At 49.9% G+C, this 18,517-nt stretch overlaps 2 protein-coding genes across 7 annotated transcripts; one reads left to right on the forward strand and one right to left on the reverse strand.

The window, feature by feature from the left end:
- The first annotated feature begins 202 nt into the window (after window positions 1-202).
- On the forward strand, window positions 203-7,828 carry TPM2 (tropomyosin 2). 4 transcript variants are annotated; one of them, XM_016130536.2, is made up of 9 exons: window positions 203-555; window positions 1,037-1,162; window positions 4,042-4,175; window positions 4,266-4,383; window positions 4,481-4,551; window positions 4,692-4,767; window positions 5,269-5,331; window positions 5,501-5,570; window positions 7,678-7,828. In XM_016130536.2, the coding sequence occupies exons 1-9, from the start codon at window positions 442-444 to the stop codon at window positions 7,758-7,760; spliced, it is 855 nt and encodes a 284-aa protein (XP_015986022.1). In that variant the 5' UTR covers window positions 203-441; the 3' UTR covers window positions 7,761-7,828. The 4 variants fall into 4 exon arrangements, with proteins under 4 accessions (XP_015986022.1, XP_015986025.1, XP_015986024.1 ...); XM_016130539.2 differs by lacking the exons at window positions 4,692-4,767; window positions 7,678-7,828 and adding exons at window positions 5,013-5,088; window positions 6,561-6,888 and having other exon boundaries at window positions 269-555; XM_016130538.2 differs by lacking the exon at window positions 4,692-4,767 and adding an exon at window positions 5,013-5,088 and having other exon boundaries at window positions 277-555; window positions 7,678-7,824.
- A 980-nt stretch (window positions 7,829-8,808) lies between these two features.
- CA9 (carbonic anhydrase 9) lies at window positions 8,809-15,507 on the reverse strand. 3 transcript variants are annotated; one of them, XM_016130433.2, is made up of 11 exons: window positions 13,896-15,507; window positions 13,093-13,122; window positions 12,694-12,864; window positions 12,396-12,538; window positions 12,220-12,312; window positions 11,085-11,151; window positions 10,167-10,324; window positions 9,838-9,973; window positions 9,685-9,711; window positions 9,162-9,243; window positions 8,809-9,028 (listed from the first exon to the last, which is right to left on the reverse strand). In XM_016130433.2, the coding sequence occupies exons 1-11, from the start codon at window positions 14,239-14,241 to the stop codon at window positions 8,962-8,964; spliced, it is 1,320 nt and encodes a 439-aa protein (XP_015985919.2). In that variant the 5' UTR covers window positions 14,242-15,507; the 3' UTR covers window positions 8,809-8,961. The 3 variants fall into 3 exon arrangements, with proteins under 3 accessions (XP_015985919.2, XP_036094733.1, XP_015985918.2); XM_036238840.1 differs by lacking the exon at window positions 13,093-13,122; XM_016130432.2 differs by having other exon boundaries at window positions 9,685-9,973.
- Window positions 15,508-18,517: the final 3,010 nt, after the last annotated feature.

The following is an 18,517-nucleotide window of genomic DNA, read 5'->3' on the forward strand; positions in this document are numbered from 1 at the left end:
CGCAGCTGCCACTGGGTCGGGCTGTCACTCAGGAAGCGCGGAGCCCCCAGCCCGAGGGTACCCTCCCCTCAGCAGCGCTTGGATTTTTTCAGCGGACCATCGCGGCTACTTTCCCTTCCGACGGCTGGGGGAGGTGTGGGGAGTAAGGGAGGGGCGGAGCCTCGAGGGGGCGGTCCCGAGGGGGGTGGGCGCAGGGGGCGACCGCACCCCCACCTCTGACTGGGCCTTGCTTCTGCCCCTACAAGGTTTGGGCCGTGGTGGGGGAGGGTCCCAGCCCCCAGCTCCGCCCGGTCCCTCCCCGCCTTTTAGGCGCCCGCGCGGCTGGGACATCCCAGTCCAGTTTGGTTCTACTGGCCCACCAGCCGTGCTCTCAGTCCTCGCCGCCAGCCCAGTTCGCCCGGTCCGCACCGCCAGCCGGCCGGCCCGACCCCTACCGCAGCCATGGACGCCATCAAGAAGAAGATGCAGATGCTAAAACTGGACAAGGAGAATGCCATCGACCGCGCTGAGCAGGCCGAGGCTGACAAGAAGCAAGCTGAGGACCGCTGCAAGCAGGTGAGCGACCTCTCTCCCCCTCCCCCGCCTTTCCTCCCCAACCTCCCTACCCTAGGCCCAGTGCAACGCCCTCCCTCGAAATGAGGGCAGGGTAGGCCCAGCCCTGTGCCCCCTAGCCTGAGGCCTGCTGTCCAAAGCTCTCTCCTGTCCAGCGCAGGGTCGGGGCCTTCATAGTTCCCCCAGGGACCTAGCTAAAGCCACACTTCATCTCACACATTATATTATAGCCTGGGGACCCCCAGTGCCCCAGTTTCCACTCTTGCCCTTGCAGAGTAATGATGGGCCCTGCTCCTTAGGGCTGGAATCTTTCCACTCCCACCAGGTCTCTCGAACACCCCTGGCTGCACTGTCGCTCCTCTACTAACTCTCTTCCTCTCGGACAGCCTCTAAATATCTCTTAGTACCTGCTTACACACACCCCTGCCTCCTCCCTGGGCCTGGGCCTGGGCCCGGCTAACCGAGGCTTCTCTCTCTCTCTCAGCTGGAGGAGGAACAGCAGGCCCTCCAGAAGAAGCTGAAAGGAACAGAGGATGAGGTGGAAAAGTATTCTGAGTCAGTGAAGGACGCCCAGGAGAAACTGGAGCTGGCCGAGAAGAAAGCCACCGACGTGAGTGTGAACCTGGGGGATGGTGGGAGAAGCACACTAAGAGGGGTCCTAGACCTGGGGATAAAGGGAGATGGGAACTTAGATAACTCCAGCACCAGGACAGAAATGGTTTCCTCTCAGGAACCCAGGCCAAGGCAAGCTTGCACAAATAATCCTAGGCAGTGGGTAAATCAAAACCACCTACCACTTCCCCTAGAGGACGGGTAGCCTTCTAATTCCGTTTGGCTCCAGCTCTTAGAATGTACAGTGATCAAGCAGTGAGTCATCGTGGGGGTGGGTGGTACAAGAATTTACCATCCACCCCTATTAATCCTCCTACTGAAAAAGGAGAGGGGACTGCAGCTACATTTGCAGGGTATGGGTATAGGTGCCATTGGGCAGGAGGAGGGAGAGGAATCCAAAACTGGGCTCTGACTTGAGTTACACCCCTGGGGGGCCATTAGAAATTCCCTGGCCTTGACCTCTGGCTCAAGTTGGCCTTGCTGTGCTCTAGGGCCCCAGCTCAGGTTCTAACAGCCCCTCATTTACCCTCATTAAGCTGTCAGCCTCAAGACCATGCCAGGCCACAGGGCATAGGGACAGGGCCACAAATGCCAAGGCAGCCGCTTTGGCACATCCTGCTCACTCAGATTTTGCTGTCCACCCCACACACCCTAACCAGACTTTTCTACCTTCTGTCATTTCTAACCCCCACCTTGATGTAAGAGAATGGCCCTATGACCTTAGACGTGGTCGTTACTTGTACCATTCTCTGTCAGTTTCTCCATTTGCCTTGTACCAGGATTAAGTTTAAAATGAGCCCACTGTTGGGTGGATAGGGGGATAAGCATGAGCATGGTCTGAACCTCTGAGGTCAGAGATGACATTAACTGTGTATTGACTGTTATCCACGTTCCCCAATTCCTTCCCCCCATCCCTAACCTGGCTTAATTTCTCTGACCTCCAGCCTTTGGTTTTGGTTCTCCACGAGCCCTGGCACTTGGGAGGAAGCTGACCTGCAGCTGCTAGCAAAGACAACCGTGGGCATCTGACACTCTATAAATAACCAAGGCCCAGTACAGCTGAAGGCAGGACTGGAAACCCAAGGAGTGGGGTGGGGGCTGGAGGGGAGGAGGGTAGACAGGGACAGAGCCAGGGAAACAGAGCAGCAGTGCCAGGAGTAGATAGGAAACTGCCCAAATTAATTGTGTGACCTTGAACGTAGCACCTAACTTACACAGTGCCTCCTCCCTCAGTTTCTCCTTTCTCTTCTTGCTTCCCATTTGCCCAGTAAGGACAATTGTGTCTTTCTGTGGTTAGAGAGCAACATCTATAACTTGGAAAAACTTAAGAAGCAGAAAATGGCAAATGTCAGTCCTGCGATGAGGATCCCAGGACTTTCCAGTTATTTGTCACCCCACTGCCATAAAGAGAGTTTCCCTTTTACAGAATCTCATCTCTCTCTAGAATAGACCACTCAATGTCCCCAAGTCATTCTTCTAAACCTCCAGTGCTATCCCCAGAATCCTTCCACACTGAATCATCTGGCCCCGTGCCCATGATGGGCTCTTGTCACTTTAGGTGGCCTTCACCACCTGGAGGACAAGTTACAACTACTTTCTATTATATGGTACTGTGTTTCCTCTGCCCCACAGTACTACCCAGGATCTGCTTTTTACCCCCTGTTCCCCCAGTGCTGCCACCTGTCTCACTTTCTTCCCTTACACTGGTCCTTTCTACTCTCCAGTCTTAAATCTCAGGGTCTCAATCCATGTCTTTGTCTCTAAAGAAGAGCCAGGGATAACCTAACACTTATGGAGTGTGGATTCTGCACGCAATGTGCTCAAGTGTTTTCTGCATATTATTCCCCCAAATCATCAGATTCGCTTGGGAGCTTTAAAAAAAAAGATTTTCAAGCTCCTGCCCCGGTGATCTCAGTTCAGTGGATCTAGCAAGGAGCTAGAGAAACTGTTTAGTTTTATAAGCATACCAGATGGTCCTATTGATAGAGTATTAGAAATACTGCATTGTCCTAGAACTGCCTACTCGGATTTAAAAAGGAGGAGACTGAAGCTTAGAGAGACTAAATAAATTGCCCAAGGTCACACAAGTGTTGAGTGACTGAACTGCAACTCAAAGATTAACAGTCTGACTCGGAACTAATACTCCTAACACCAAACGGCACTGTGTCTCTCATTTTCCTTAGCTGGGGCTCGTCTTGCTCTGCCCTCTCTTTTTAAGGTTTCCAAGGTTTTTTTCATCAGTTTCCATGGACCTTCCTCAAAACCTCCATAGTTTTGTCTCTATTTCAGGATTAGTGGCTAGGTATCTGTCACTCATACTGCCCTGGCACCATCCCCCCCAGTTGGCAGGGAACCCCTTGCTACAGCCATGGGATGTCCCATACACCCGCCTGGCTTGCCTCCTGAGCCCTTCTCTGGGAATCTGCCTGGCAACTGGTGACATCATCAGGACTTGATTCTGTGATTGGCTATTTTTAGCAGCAGCAAGGTCTGGTTGGCCTTTTTCCCCACCCCCTTACCTGGGCCTAGCTCTGCTGTGGAGTCAGGGCTGCCTCAGACCTCACAACACTTGGAGTGTCCTTGGAAGGGACAGAGGGACCTGCATGCAAATAGTCATTGGGAAACTAACTATGCACAGTGCCTGAATTGGCCCTGTAGCAGGGGAGTGGAATGTGTCAAGGAATGCCTATTTTGGACTGGAGCACAGAGTCTGGGCAGAAGACAGATGGTTGCTTAGGGCGAAAGAAAGAGGTTAAAAATCTGGAAACCAGGAAGCTGGGGTTCTTTTTTGACAAGAATCTTACCATGCTCTGGAGCCTTGACGATCTTCATCCAAGGTAGACAAAGCCTTTCTGACCTCTGACCTTTGACGTGCAGGCCGAGGCAGATGTGGCCTCCCTGAACCGCCGCATTCAGCTGGTAGAGGAGGAGCTGGACCGGGCGCAGGAGCGCCTGGCTACAGCCCTGCAAAAGCTGGAGGAGGCTGAGAAAGCAGCTGATGAGAGCGAGAGGTGGGAAGGGGACCCCTGAGCCAGGGACAGGGTGGGAAACTTATCTCTGCTGATCCTGACCCCACTCCCACCCCTCTCCCTGTCTCTCAGAGGAATGAAGGTCATTGAAAACCGAGCCATGAAGGATGAGGAAAAGATGGAGCTTCAAGAGATGCAGCTGAAGGAGGCCAAGCACATTGCTGAGGATTCAGACCGAAAATATGAGGAGGTGACAGCCCTACTCCACGTCCTTCACACTCCCAAGCCCCAGACACCCCCAGTCATTCACCATAGATCTACTCCTTTTCTCTCTCCTTTCCCCCCAGGTGGCCAGGAAGCTGGTGATCCTGGAAGGAGAGCTGGAGCGCTCAGAAGAGAGAGCTGAGGTGGCTGAGAGGTGAGGATACCCTGGGGTGGCAAGTAAAACTTGGCCTGAGCCTGTGGCTATGGGGAACTCTGCACAATGAGGAGGCAGTTTCTCAGACTTGGGGCCACAGGGACAGGTCCTGTCCTCTGACCCCTACCTGCTGCCTCTAGCCGAGCAAGGCAACTGGAGGAGGAACTTCGAACCATGGACCAGGCCCTCAAGTCCCTGATGGCCTCAGAGGAGGAGGTAGTGACCTCTCTGGACCTTTCTGGGCAATGGCGCCTTCTCTCAGCTCACCTCCTTCTCCATCTCAGGCTGTTCTCTGTCACCTGCTGGGGTCGGGAAGGGCATGGAGCTTCCAAGCTCTGTCTGCTGTCACTCTCACAACTTTGCTCTTCTCTTCTCTCCTCCACCCCTCCCCCACTGTGCCATCTCCACTGTCTCCCCCTATTGTGTCCTCACATCTCACCCTGCTACACAACCCCCTGCAGTAAATGTGGGGACCTAGAGGAAGAGCTGAAAATTGTTACCAACAACTTGAAATCCCTGGAAGCCCAAGCAGACAAGGTAGAGGGGGGTAGAGGGGCAGTGAGGATGGGGTCCTGCAGGGGAGTGGGGCGATGGGCCCAGGCAGGGCGGGGCTGGGTGATCGATGGAGACAAGATCCTGAGTAGCCTATGGGGCTCAGACGAAAAATGAAGGATTTGTGGAGGCAATCTACTGATGGCATGTGTATGTCCCTGAAAGTATTCCACCAAAGAAGATAAATATGAAGAGGAGATCAAACTGCTGGAGGAGAAGCTGAAGGAGGTAAGAGTCCTTCCTGTCTTCTCCCACCCCTCAACCCTCCAAATCCCCACCAGAGACAGCCTGTGGCAGGGAATTTGGGGATAGGGATGGTAGAGAAGGTCAACTTAAGTGATAGTGCCTAGGCGGGCCTAATTTTTTTGTCATTTCCACATCTTGCCTTTACTCCCAGGCTGAGACCCGAGCAGAGTTTGCCGAAAGGTCTGTGGCAAAGTTGGAGAAAACCATTGATGACCTGGAAGGTAAAAGGGATACTCCCTGCACCCCTAAACCTTTTTAAATAGGTCCACACTCCCCATGACTGTCAGTCAGTCTGTCTCTTATCTTTACGTTTTATTATATTTGCCACTGATAAATTAGGGCTGGACCACCTACCACCACAGATTCCAGTGGTCAGTGCCTACCGTTCAAGTACTTGTAGCTAGCTACAACTCCAATGCTTCTCAAACTTAAGCGTATGTGTGAATCCCCCAGAGAGGTTTTAAAATGCAGATTCCTGGGTCCTACTCCCTAGTGATTACTGACTTTGACCTGGAGAATTTGTTTGCTTAACAGGCTCTCTGGTAAGGCTCATGCTGTTGATCCTCAGACCACACTCTAAGTAGCACTGATATAGACAATTCTGTCTCCAAGTGCAATACAGCTAGCTATATCACAGAGCCTTCTTTATTAAATAGAGAGCTATTTGGTTTAAACTAAATTTGTAAGACAACATTAATGGAAAACATTATTTTAAGCTAGACTTGGTGAAAACAAATATGTAGTTGCTAGTCTGGGGCTATTTCTCACTGTGTAAAACTGTTTCTATTCTATGATAACACTTCACGTTCATAATTCCCATTTCTCTTGCTTCCAGCCTTCTCAAGCAAGCCCCAATTTTATCTCCAACTTTGTAGGACTTTAGACATTTCTGGCTTGAACACTCTTCCCTTGAAACAAGCATTCCTGTTTATCCAAAGCATTATGTGCCCTCAGGTCCCCAGAGAGGCAAGAGTTCCTGGGACAAGAACTAATTTAGGGTACAGAGAAGGATAAAAGAGACAGTGGTACAGAGAGGGGAGGAGGGAGCCCTGACAGCTGTCCGGCCTGTCCTCTGGCCTGTCTCTTTTACTCCATCTTTGTCTGCCTCTGATTCTTGTTCTCTCTTTCCATTACCCTCTCTCCTTCCTGTCTTCTTTCCCTCTATTCCCTCTCCCCATACTCCCACCCATCCCTGCACCACTACCCCCCAGATGAAGTCTATGCACAGAAGATGAAGTATAAGGCCATCAGCGAGGAGCTGGACAACGCACTCAACGATATCACCTCTCTCTGAGCCCTCACCAGTGTGGCCCCGTTCGTCCCTTCTCTCCTTTCCTTTCCATTCTCTCTGTGAGGAGGGGCACAGGCAGAAGGAGCAAAAATTGCCAACATTGCACAGCCAGGCTGGGCACAGCCTAGGAGAGCCTCCATCATACATGCTGCCTACCCTGGCACTTGCTTCTTCCTTCTATCCATCCGCTACCCCCTCCACCTGCTGGCCTCTACCTCTGCTGCTGAATAAACTCAACTTGGTCTCCATGCTGTTTTCCTGCCCTCCAGAGAGCACTTCCTTCACTCTCCTACAAATACTAGTTCAGTGCTGAAACCTTGGCTCTTACAGATACCCCCAATCTTGTAACACCCGCCCGACCACTAAGCTCACCCACAAAACTCTGTGGCCCAGATTGAAACCCCCTCTGCACGGGGACGGGCCTTTCACTTTCTGTCACTGCTGCATGTAGGCATGTATGACCCCTTCAGTCACCATGAGCCCTGTGGTGCCTCTGCAGACCCAGGTCTGTCAGTGACTTCGGAGCACTCACCTGGGGTTCCAGGATCTCAAGCAATGGTTAGAAGGGAAATGGGGCAATGAGGTACAGGCAGGGAGGGGGTAGATGCGGCAAGAAGATTGTGAAAAGTCTGAGATGAAAACTGGAAAACCTTTGGATGCCAGCAACATGGGGCTTTCATTGCAGGTCTGTTTTCTGCCTCAAATCTGTCTGTCTGGCTAGCCCTCCCTTTCTTGGCTCAGTGTTTTGTCTTTCCTTCTGTTTCCAATCTTCTCAAACCTTCTAAAGGAGATGGGCAGATTAGTTTATGACTCAAGCCTTCCCATCCCACCTCCGTGACCCTGAAGCATCGAGTGAGGCATCCATGTCTGTCCTGGTCAATCCATCCATTAGCCCCTACCATGGGGTCCTCAGATCCCTGAATGCTTGTGTCTTCATGTGCACAAGCATGTCTATTTGTCACACCCCGTCCATGCCTTCACATGTCTCTTCCCTCATGTCTCCCCTCCCCTTCCTCATGTGCTGCTTCCTCTCACAGAGACCTTGGCCAGTGCCAAGGAAGAGAATGTGGAGATTCACCAGACCCTCGACCAGACCCTACTGGAACTCAACAACCTGTGAGGCCTGGCCTTGCCTCCAGCCAGGCTATAGTTGCCATCCAACCCAATAAAACAAATTACTGGCATCACAGGGCCCTTTAAGCTTTTGTTTGGTGTTGGCGATGGCGGTGGTAGTTTTCCAGAATGGAGGAGGCTGAGAGGATGCCTGAGGAAAGCAATGGAGTTGGAAGGACCCCTGGGTGAGCACGGCCTGGGTCTGTGTTCTGTGATAAGGCTTCCTTTTCAATGGGAGCCAAGGGGTGGGGGCGCTTGGCTCCCTGAGGAGGGCTGTGAACAGGCTGTATGAAACAGGCCCAGTGGGGCTGGGGGGACACCGTAGCTCTTACTCTCTACCGGGCAATGGAGCTGCTGTCAGTGGCACTGTCCCATTCCAGCAGGTGGCTGAGCCAAACACAATCTGATGACAAAACTGCAAAGCTACACAGATTTTACTTGAGCAGTGTGAAAGCCCAAAAGCCTAAATGTGATTTTAAGCCTAGAGGCTGAGCCTGCTCTACCCTCAGACACATACACTGCTACACACACACACACACACACACACAGTCATTCCAACAATATCAGTGATTTCTGCCCCTTTCCTGATAGAATGATGACGCCGCCCCCTCTCCCCCAGCCCCAAGATGTCTGCACCCTAACCCTATGACATGTTACCTTAAATGAGAAAGGGATCTTGTGATTAAGCTCAGGATTTTGAGATGGAGAGATTATCCTAGATTATCTGGTTAGGCCCAGTGTTCTTATAAGAGGGAGGCAAGAAAGTCAAAGGCAGTTGCAAGAGATGTAACAGTGGAAGCAAGAAGTTGGAGCGATGCAAGGAAGGGGCCACAGCCAAGGACTGCTTGGCTTCTAGAAGCTGAAAAAGGTAAGGAAACATTCTCCCCTCAGTGTCCAGAAGGAACGAGCTCTGCCAATACTTTGACTTTGCCCATAAGATTCATTTTGGACTTCCGACCTCCTGAACTCTAAGGGAATAAATTTGCATTACCATTAAGTTTGTGGTAGTTGTTACAGCAGCAATAGGAAATGAATACACCACCCTGATTTGAGGAACAAAAGTACCTTCCACACATTTTATTAGAAAAAAAAATTTGTTTTTAATCTTTGTTAGTTCAAAAGTATCACGAGCAGGATAGAACAAAGTCTCCAGCTCCCATCTCAGATTCTTCTACCTGGCTTCTTCATGTTCTCCAAGTTCCAGGCCTCTAGGCAACACTCTCAATGACCTCTGCTGGGTGGTAGCTAATATCCCCTTTGGTCCCACTTGGGTGTCTACACAACAGGGAAGCCTAATCAGAAAACTGGCCCAGGGTAAGCTTATTTGTGTCCAATTTTCTTACAGTGTTCTGGACTCCACATAGGAGGTGGGAGCTATGCCTGAGGGTGGGGTCAGTATAATACATACCTTCGCTGCCTTCTCATTTGCACAAGGCAGGCGATGCTGGTGACAGCGAAGAGGATGCCAAAAACCAGGGCCAGGATGTCACCTGGAGAGAGGAGAGGATGACTCAGAAAGTGAGCCTATAGGGTTCCCTCAGGGCCTACTTCTGTGTGTCCCCCAACCCCTGCCCCAAGTTCTCCAGCTGCCCCCGAACATCTCAGAATCCAAAAGAGGCCAGCAAAGGTATGGGATGGATACATATGAACGAATAAGATATAAACACCTTTTTTCCTCCCTAAAAATGACATGAAAGAGGTTGTTGGGGGAGGAAGATGATCAGAGATTTCTGAAGCTTCATTCTGACCAATTCTTGCCATGGGGAAAATAGTGGAACTCCCTGATCTTGACCTGACACTATCCCATGGGGTTGGAAATCTGTTCTACAGAAAAGGAGAAGCAGCAGAGGTGGTCCTGACTAGTACTTGGGGCTGAACAGTGCCAAAGGGTGGCCACAGCATCAGGAGCTAGAGAAAGAACATAAACTCACCAGTAGCAAGGCAGGAATTCAGGCGGACTGTAGAGAAAAAAGGAAACAGAGCTGGGAGCTGGGACCACCAGTGACCAACAGATGAAATATAGGATGATGAGGTACCTATGGCTGAGGGGACATGGTAATATGGGACACCAGACAAAGTCCCACCTGGCTCAACGGTCTGCTCTGCTCCAGTAGGGAAGGAGACCTCAATTATCCGCCCATTCAAAGGCTGTGTGGCTCGGAAGTTCATCTGTAGCCGAGTGTCCTCAGGTCCCCACAGGGTGCCAGAGAGAGTGTGGAGCTAGGGAGATCATTAGACAGTGTGGGAGGGCTCAGGACAAGGAAACAAAAGGGTCACAGTCCTTCTCACAGCCAGCACCTCAAGGCTCCACCCTCCATGTCCCTCTAATCTCCCATACTGCCTCCTCTTTCTCACCTCATCCTATACCTGTTTCCCCCACATTCCCTTTGTTACCACTATGCTGCAGCCTCACCTGCTTAGCACTCAGCCTCACTGTCTGGTTGAACACAGTCCAGATGACTCCCTGGGCACAGGGAGGTGTGGTCAGAGACCCCTCATATCGGAAGTAGCGGCTGAGGTCGGAAGGCAGCAGTGCAGATACATCCAGTCCTGGGACCCAAGTCTGTGAGCCTATGGCGAAGACCTGTGCTGGAACCCCTTCTAGGGTGATCTAGGGACCTAGATCACTCCCTTTTGAAGCTTTGGGGTATAGGGATATAGTTTCATATCCCAAAAGCCAAGTTGACTCAATTCCCTGAGTTAACTCTTCACTAAATGTCTCTCTATCCATAACTCATCACAAAACATAGCTCAATAGAAAGAAAAGGGCTTTGAGCTTTGGAGAGAATTGCTCCTTAGGTCCTCCCTCTGAGTCTTCACTTTGCATACTGTGATAACATGCTGGACTACAGATTTAAGCTCAGAGTGGATCAAAAGGCAAAATGAGCTGAAATAACTTGTAAATAAATATAAATATTTATAACTATAAAAAAATGGAGAAAAGATCAAAAAGCACAGTTTCCCCTAGTTTAGCAAAACTTAAGGTCCAGTAGGGTAAGTGAGGTTTAAAATGACCCGGAGTGACTAAGAAGGAAAAGATTTCCAATAGAAGTATTTACAAATTTAAAATATTTGATGCTTGTAAGGAGAATAGACAGTTCTCCGAAAAATTTTAGCTCCAACTCCTGAAATTCCAAACACAATTTTTTGGTTTTACTTGGTTTTTGTCTTATTTTGTTCTTTGATTTTTGTTTTTTAACCGTAAAGGCAGTGGGACAGCAGTTTGCTTTTGTCCGTTTGTTTCTGTTCAACTTCATAGTTATTATTAAGATCACAGTCAACCAGTTCACATATCAGCCCTCCCTCTGTGGGAGGGACTGCATCTCCATACCTTTCTCAGCTATTTCTTCCAAATGTGACAGCAACTGCTCATAGGCACTGTTTTCTTCAGGGCCTTCCTAGAAGATGACAGGTGCAAGACAGGTGATACACCTATCTAGGGCCACGGCTGGAGCCCTGCAGGCGAGGTGGAGTTCCCAAGGTCCTCCCTCATTCCTCAACTCTAAGAATGCTGAGGGAACCAAAATCTTATGCACTATTTATTATTCAAAGTCTACTTAACTCTTACTCTGCAAACTAACCTAACAAGCTTGGTAGGATAGTTTTCAATGGCAAATTGGAGAATGAGGAGGAAGGTGAGCTACTTTACTAGGACACAAGGCCTTCGTGGCCCAGGCCCAACTCACTTTTTGAGACTCATTGCCATTTCCACACACACTTCATGCCCCATCCCCCAAAACCATAATCTTTGTATTCATTACATATGCATTCACATTAATAATTTATGTGTTGACTTTTCAAGCAAGGACATGTTATTTCCGGGCGCTTCTCTGAACTCTATGCTGTGAGGCTGATGTTTCGGAGTCAGGGCATGGGCAAAGCTAGCTGGGGTCTTGCCATTTCTCCATTCTACTAGCTTCTAATCATCCTGTATGTAGCCTTGATCATTATAGGTTCAAAGAGGTCACTAGATGTTTCTCTAGACTTTATTGTAATTCACAAAGAGGAAATTATGGGGTATAGAAGCATTAGAGAAATTACTCTTCCTCATGTCCACTTTATTGCAGCTGCCATCCCTCGAATTGGCCATACTCTGAGCCCTTGCACATGCCGTTTGCTCTGTGCAGAGTATCTCCTTTTCTTTCCCACTAGTGAAAGCTTCCAGTTTCACCTCCTCTGAGAAGCCTCCCCTAACTACCTCTTTACTACGTCCTTTGTATATGTTTACCCTGTCAGCTTCCCTCACTGGCTGTGGGCTCCTTAGAGACAAGGATCAAGGGTTTCTGAAACCTTTTTGTGGCCCAGGGCCTGGCTCACAGTGGGTGTTTAATGAATGAACTAATGAGTGAATGAGAATAATAGCCAGGTGCCAGAGTGAGTATGCTGGGATGGGGCCTCTAGGGGCAAGATACGCTGAGCCCCAGGGCATGGGAAAGCAGGGAGTGGGAAGAGTCCAAGCCTGGTACCTGCAGAAAGGCGGCCAACACCGCCAGGCCCCCTGGGCGCCCCAAGGCCTCGTCGACTTTGGTAAATGCAGTGCTGAGGTGAACCACGTGGATCTGAAGAGGAGAGGGAGGTAGAAATGGGCAAGATCTCCTGCCCTGCGTCCCCTTCGTCCCTCCGCGGAGAGCTGCGCCCTCACCTCGGCAGGGAAACGGTGGCCGCCAACCTTGTGCTCCGAGCCCGGTCGATCTGCACTGCCCCAGTGCAGATGTAACTGCAGGGCCCGGTACTCCCGCCCGGGACCCAGGGCCATCTCCAGCCCAGGGGGCAAAGTCAGCTGCACTGAGGAGGGAGAGCAGGTGAGAGGTCCCGGCCCCACCCCTGAGAGCAGCCTAACCCCCCAGCACCTCCGGGATTGTCCCCATTCCCCAGGCCCCATCCCCTCCCCAGATACCCCGCCTCCTCTTCCCTGAGGCTCCGCCCCGGGACTGCCTCACCTGTGTGGCCATTGTTGCACAGGCGCAGTTGTGGGAGTGGTGGGAGCTCAAAGCCGAGGAGTTCCACGGATCGCAGGGCGGGGCAAAAAACGGTGAGCTCCGGACGGATATCTACCGGGGACTGGAAGCGGCCCGCGCAGGCTGGGGACATCTGGGGCCAGGGTGGGTTGCCTGTGGTGGGAGAGTATGGACGGGAAGTCTGATAAGATCAAGAATTTTTAGGGACAAGGGATAGAAGAGATGAGGGGGTGGAGTCAGAAGAAACTAGGGCGGGAAATAGAAATCAGAGATGGGGACAGAGACGGGCAGGGGGCACCCAGGACCAAAGTTCGGGGGCGGTTTGGGTTAGATCAGAGCTAAATACCCAAATTGAGTCTGTGCGGGGGTTCGGTGCCTCACCTCCGTAGCGCCAGTGACTGTGGTCATCCCCTGTTAAAGGCGAAGGATAAGAAGGCTGATCTTTGAGCCCAGTCCCTCCCCTATGGCCAGGATGAGGTGGGCCTCGCATCACAAACTCACATGTCTTACAGGTGCATAGCAGGTAACAAATGCCTAAAGCGAGCCAGGTGTAAAGCACAATAGAGTGCAGCCAGACAACACCACAGCTGGTGGGGTGCACAAAGATCCTACTGCCCCTGGAGATACCAGTTCGCAACCACTGCCTTAGTAAAGTGGGTGGGGACTGCAGTCCCACACCCAAATCAGTAGATCCTCTTTCCTTTCTCTTACCCATCACTCTTCCCTGTCTGGTCTCCTAACTTTTTCTAAAGTTCCTGGCTTGGGAGTCGAGATACCAGGTCCCCCTACCTGCTGTTTCCTTCCTCCTAGGTCTGAGTTTCCTCACCTGCAGATGAGGGGGTTTCTATAAGCCTTTCTTGTGCTTCCTCTGGTATCCCCATCTCTCCTCTTCTCTCATACTCTTCTTTCTACCTGTTTTCTCTTTTCGCATTCCTAATCTCTTTCTCCTCTCCAATCTTCCTCATTATTCTTTCCCACCTCTTCCTGCTTACCTCTCTCCATCTATGCCTCATATTTGTCTCCCATCTGTCTTCTTACAGCTCTGAAAGAGGGGAAGGGTTTAGTGGCACGGGAGCCCCTGGGGTTGGGAAAGGCTACTGAATAATACCTGCCTGGGCTGGGGTTTAGTGAGAGGAGGCACAAACCTCCTGGAGCCTAGCTTTGACGGGCTGATGACCACTTACCTTTGTTGTTCCTGTGGGCATTATTCTGGGGACCTTGAGTGTCCCTGGGAACCTCAGCAGTAGGGAGATCTTCTAACTTCAGAGAATCTTCTCCTTGTTCAGGCTTCATTTCAGGCGGGTCCTCCTCTCCAGGTGGATCTTCTGCACTGGGCAGGTCCTCTTTGTCCACTGGATCATCTTCCCCAGATGAATCTGCTCCTACAGAGGGAGTCCCCTGCATCTGGTCTAGGCTCTGGGGATGGGCAGGTACCAGGAGCAGCAGTAACAGCAGCAGTTGCACAGTGGGGCCTGGGGCAGGGGCTGAGATCAACAGAGGGAGCCAGGAGCTGGGGCACAGAAGAGCCATGTGGCTGACTGTAGGGTGTCCCAGACACCGTGTGTACGGGCTGTACGTGCATTGGAAACAGGAGCTGGGTGGGGGAGGAGCATACCCGGAGGAGAGCAGGCTGACTCACAGAGTGCCCTTTTGTAGAGATGGAGCCAAAGTCCCTCACAGCTGTCTGGCTTTGTGCCCCCTCCCCGATACCAAAGCCTGGATGAGGGTGGAGTGAGGGCAGGTATGTGTACAGGCACAAGGTTATCGAGGTCATGGGCTCAGCCTGGAACCCAAGGTACCACCTGGCACTGCACAGGCTTTCCTTGGCACCGCCCAGCTGCCTGCCAGCTAGCCTCAGCTAACCCTGTCCTGCTTCCCAGTCCCAGGCAGAGAAGGGGAAAGACAGGGAGCTGGGGCCCCCACATCTTCTGGTTGAGAGGGGAGCAGCCCATATGTGCATCTTCTTCCCACAGGGAGCAGGTAAAGGGGTAGGGCAAGCTGCTTTGGGAGTCTGAGGGTGAGTGGATTGGTAGGTGGGAGCTGAATTTGAGTATGAATGAAAAACTGAATATATGTATAAGAGGGACTCTGATGGGTTTAAACTACATTTATTTTTCATCACATTAAACCTCTGCTCAAAAACCTTCATTGGCTTCCCACTGCCTACCAAAGTATCTTCCATGTGCCCATCTTTTCCCTCTAGTTGATTACCACATCCCTTTAAAATCTTACCCGAGACCTTTCCATCTTATACCGCTCTTCTTACTTAAGCCAAATTAAACTATTCATTTTTTCCCTAAAACCTTTGTCTTTGTTCATCTACTCACTGCCAGGAATGCCATTCACAAATATTTATTTAGCATCTACATATGTCAGGCACTGGGCTAAAAGTACAGGAATGAATAAGACACAGCCCCTGTCCTGAGGAGCTCACTGTCTAAGGAGTGAGGGCAAACATTATCATAAGATTTAGGGGCAAGAGATGAATTCTGCCTCAGAAGGTAATACAGAGGTAGGAAAATTATCATCAGGGCTGTGGAGAAGCAGAAGTTCAATTGGTGAAAACAATGGGGAGAATGGTATTCTGGGCAAAGGGGAACCCTCAAATATTTTGGACAGGAGAATGATAGAATCCAGTTCTCATGTTAGGGCATGTTGAGGTCTGGTGTGTAGCATGATTTTAGGGGGAGAGTGGGTGCAAGGAGACAAAGAATAAGAGGACCTCAAGAATGGGCTTGAGTTCCCAGTCTCTGCCTGTTCATTTAACGAACATTGAGCCTCCTCCAATCTTCCAGGTACTGTTCTAGGCCCTAAGGATGCAGCAGCATTGGATTGGAGAACAGCCTCTACTATTCTGTAGCTCACATTCTAGTAAGGCCTCTATGGCTTCAGCAAAACAGAAGAGAGAATAAAGCCATCTCAGAAAGTTCATATTTGGAACTAACATTCAGTAGGTACATACCTATATGGTTTATTAGGTTAATATATTGAAATATTTCTAAATTTGTTGGTAACTAGCCCTTCAATCCAGGGTATTCCTGTTACCCCAACTCTTCCCTGGGTACTCTCCTGACTTCCTCAAGATCTAAAGCGGTACAGCAGGGGACCCAAGACGCCACTTGAATGCCTCAGCCAGCTTCCACTCTGACGAATCAGTGCTTGTGAACTGACTACCATATTAAATAGTTTCACTATCTCCCCTGTCTAAATCGCTTCTATTATTCAAGACTCAGGACAAAGGCCACCTGTTCCAGTAAGTCCTTGACTAACTGCACCACAGGAATCGATTTCTGGTACCTCAGCTACCACAGTGCTTTGCTTGCTCTCACTAATAACCTTGCCCACCATCTAATTCATATTAGGATGATTTATGACATTTTATCTGCTCTAATAGCCTTGAGCTCCATGAGAGCAGGATCCAATATTTGATTGACTGAGTCATTCTTTTATTCAACAACCATTACTGAGCACTTCTCTGAAGATCACCTTGTCTGAACTTGGGAAAAACTAAATTGACTAAGATGACTTCCCTGCCCTCAGGGAGCTCATTGTCAATGATCTGAGTGTGTCGACCCATTTCCGTTCCAAGAGTATGACATTACGTTTTTATGGCATTCCAAATTCTTTGCCTTGTCAGAGTGACTGCCATACTATATACCAAAACTTGTATGGCCAAATAGCAGTTGCCCTCCAAGCAGTCATTTTAGGAGATAACTAGCCTATAATCTAGGTTGCCATTTCTGAAGCCGAATTAAGACCCATCCATCCATGGCTCTCTGATCCACTCTGGATGGTCAGCTCATTGTCAGGCAGCTATGTTGCACCCTGGTTGGACCCTGACATGAAAAGTCCATGGTACTATGTAAATTGGATGGACCAGGACAGGAGGGAATTTGGTGACAGCTAATTGAGGTGGATGAGGTCATGGGAAGCACAGTGGACAGAAGCGCCATGCTTCTGGAGTCTATGTCGGGACTTCTTGCCCCCACATGTGCTGAATGGTTTTTTCTTTTTAGGTCTCTATCAGATCTCTTTGTACACTTCTCTATGGCACTCTATGTCCACATATCTCCCCACCCTCTCTGCTGCTTCGCCAGTATTTCAGAGCTCACATCTGTGTCTAGGTGCAGATCTTTGTTACAGCACCCTAATTTTCCATATGCCATTCTGCATGGTGCTGCCTCTTTCTTGAGCTTTCTCTGTGTATGACTGTGTCTCTGGTCTGGGTGGGGAAGGTGGACTCTGACCCTGCATTATTCCTTCACAGCTGGGAGTCTGCCAAACCCCAAAACAGGTTTGAGCTCCCAGAGTCTTGTTCTCTGAGCCTCCCAGGTTGAGACAGAGTGTACTCAGGACTGACTGACTACGGAACGCCCCACCCCCTCCTGCCCATGCATGACCTTAAGGCCAAGTCTTGGGTCATTAGAGCCTGTTTCTTCTATCCTAGGGTTTCAGAGGAGAAGAGAGTAATTAGCTGGTGGGTAGGGGGAGAAAAAGCACTCTACTCCCCAGATGTAGATTGGAAGCAAGACAGATCAAAGCCCTTCTGGAGCCTTGAGGCTGACTTGTAGTTCTGGCCCATCTCACCATCTGTGTTAGCTTCCTAGAACTGCTGTGACAAGTTACACAAACTGGGTGGCTTGGAACAACAGAATTTTTTTCTCACACAGTTCTGGAGGCTAGAAATCTGAAATTGAGATGTTGGCAGGGCCCTGCTCCTCCTGAAGTCTCTATCTAGGGCCTCTTCTAGCTTCCAGTTGCTCCAGGCATTCTTTAGCTGTGGCTGCATAACTCCAATCTCTGCCTGCAACTTCATATTGCCTTCTTCTCTTGTCCCTGTCTCTCCACAGGATGTCTCTTTTAGGAAAACTTGTTATTGAATTTAGGGCCCACCAGGATAACCCAGAATAAAGTTATCTCAAGCTCCTTAGCTTAATTATAACTGCAAAGACCCTTTCTCCAAATAAGTTCACATTCATAGGTTCTATGGGTTAGGATATGGACATGCTTTTAGGGGAAACACCATTTAGCCCACTATGTTATTAGGAATTTTAGAACTGAAGTGAATGCACAGGATGAGAAAAAAATGGGTTTGTGTTGGCAACTCTCATGCCCATATCCCTCTTCATACTCTTTATAGGCAGTTTCATCCACTCCTATGGCTTCTATAAGTTGATGAAAGCCAAGTATCCCTAGGTTGGAGACTCCCCTCTATGTCAGATCCACAACCACCTGCCTGCCTAACAGCATCCCCACATCTTTAGTGATACCACTGAGTTGCTGGATTGAACTAACCATAGGGCCTACCTGCCTCTGAACTTACCAGTTGCATGAGTTGATAAATTGTCAATGTTTAGCCACTTTGAATTACTGTTATTTTGACACAGTCTCACTGATATAAATTTCCCTCCATGGTTTGGCCTCTGTGTGTCTCTCCATTCTCTTGTCTCATCACTCTCCTTTGCAGTCTATGTTCTAGTCTTACTGAACTTCTAGTAGTCCTTTAAATGCACTGCATGCATGTGTGGGGTATGAGTGTGTGTGTGTGTGTGTGTGTGTGTGTGTGTGTGTGTATCTCCAAGTCTTTGTCCATGTTGTTTATCTCTCTTTCTCATCTTTCCTCCACTGTCAGCCCTGCCATACCAGGTTTTGCTCATCCTTCAGGTATTAGTTCATGTCATTTCTTCCAAGAAGGCTTGCCTTCTCTGACTCCTAGCCAGGTCAATCCTGACTGCATACAAGCCTATACTGCCCTTGCAACATTTATCTTACTTTATGGTGACTCTTTACCATGTCTGCCATTGTG

The sequence above is a fragment of the Rousettus aegyptiacus genome, unplaced genomic scaffold, assembly GCF_014176215.1.
Source record: "Rousettus aegyptiacus isolate mRouAeg1 unplaced genomic scaffold, mRouAeg1.p scaffold_m13_p_3, whole genome shotgun sequence".
NCBI lineage: Eukaryota > Metazoa > Chordata > Mammalia > Chiroptera > Pteropodidae > Rousettus > Rousettus aegyptiacus.

What these genes read in the sequence shown, in the direction of transcription:
- TPM2 (XM_016130536.2), top strand. Translation starts at nt 442, where the DNA reads ATGGACGCCATCAAGAAGAAGATGCAGATGCTAAAACTGGACAAGGAG. An exon ending in TGATGGCCTCAGAGGAGGAG is followed by an intron (nt 4,768 to 5,268) that starts GTAGTGACCTCT and finishes TGTCCCTGAAAG; the next exon opens with TATTCCACCAAAGAAGATAA. An exon ending in TGGAGGAGAAGCTGAAGGAG is followed by an intron (nt 5,332 to 5,500) that starts GTAAGAGTCCTT and finishes CTTTACTCCCAG; the next exon opens with GCTGAGACCCGAGCAGAGTT.
- CA9 (XM_016130432.2), bottom strand. Translation starts at nt 14,241, where the DNA reads ATGGCTCTTCTGTGCCCCAGCTCCTGGCTCCCTCTGTTGATCTCAGCC. An exon ending in TGCCCACAGGAACAACAAAG is followed by an intron (nt 13,123 to 13,895) that starts GTAAGTGGTCAT and finishes CGCCTTTAACAG; the next exon opens with GGGATGACCACAGTCACTGG. An exon ending in GGAAGAAATAGCTGAGAAAG is followed by an intron (nt 10,325 to 11,084) that starts GTATGGAGATGC and finishes TCTTCGCCATAG; the next exon opens with GCTCACAGACTTGGGTCCCA.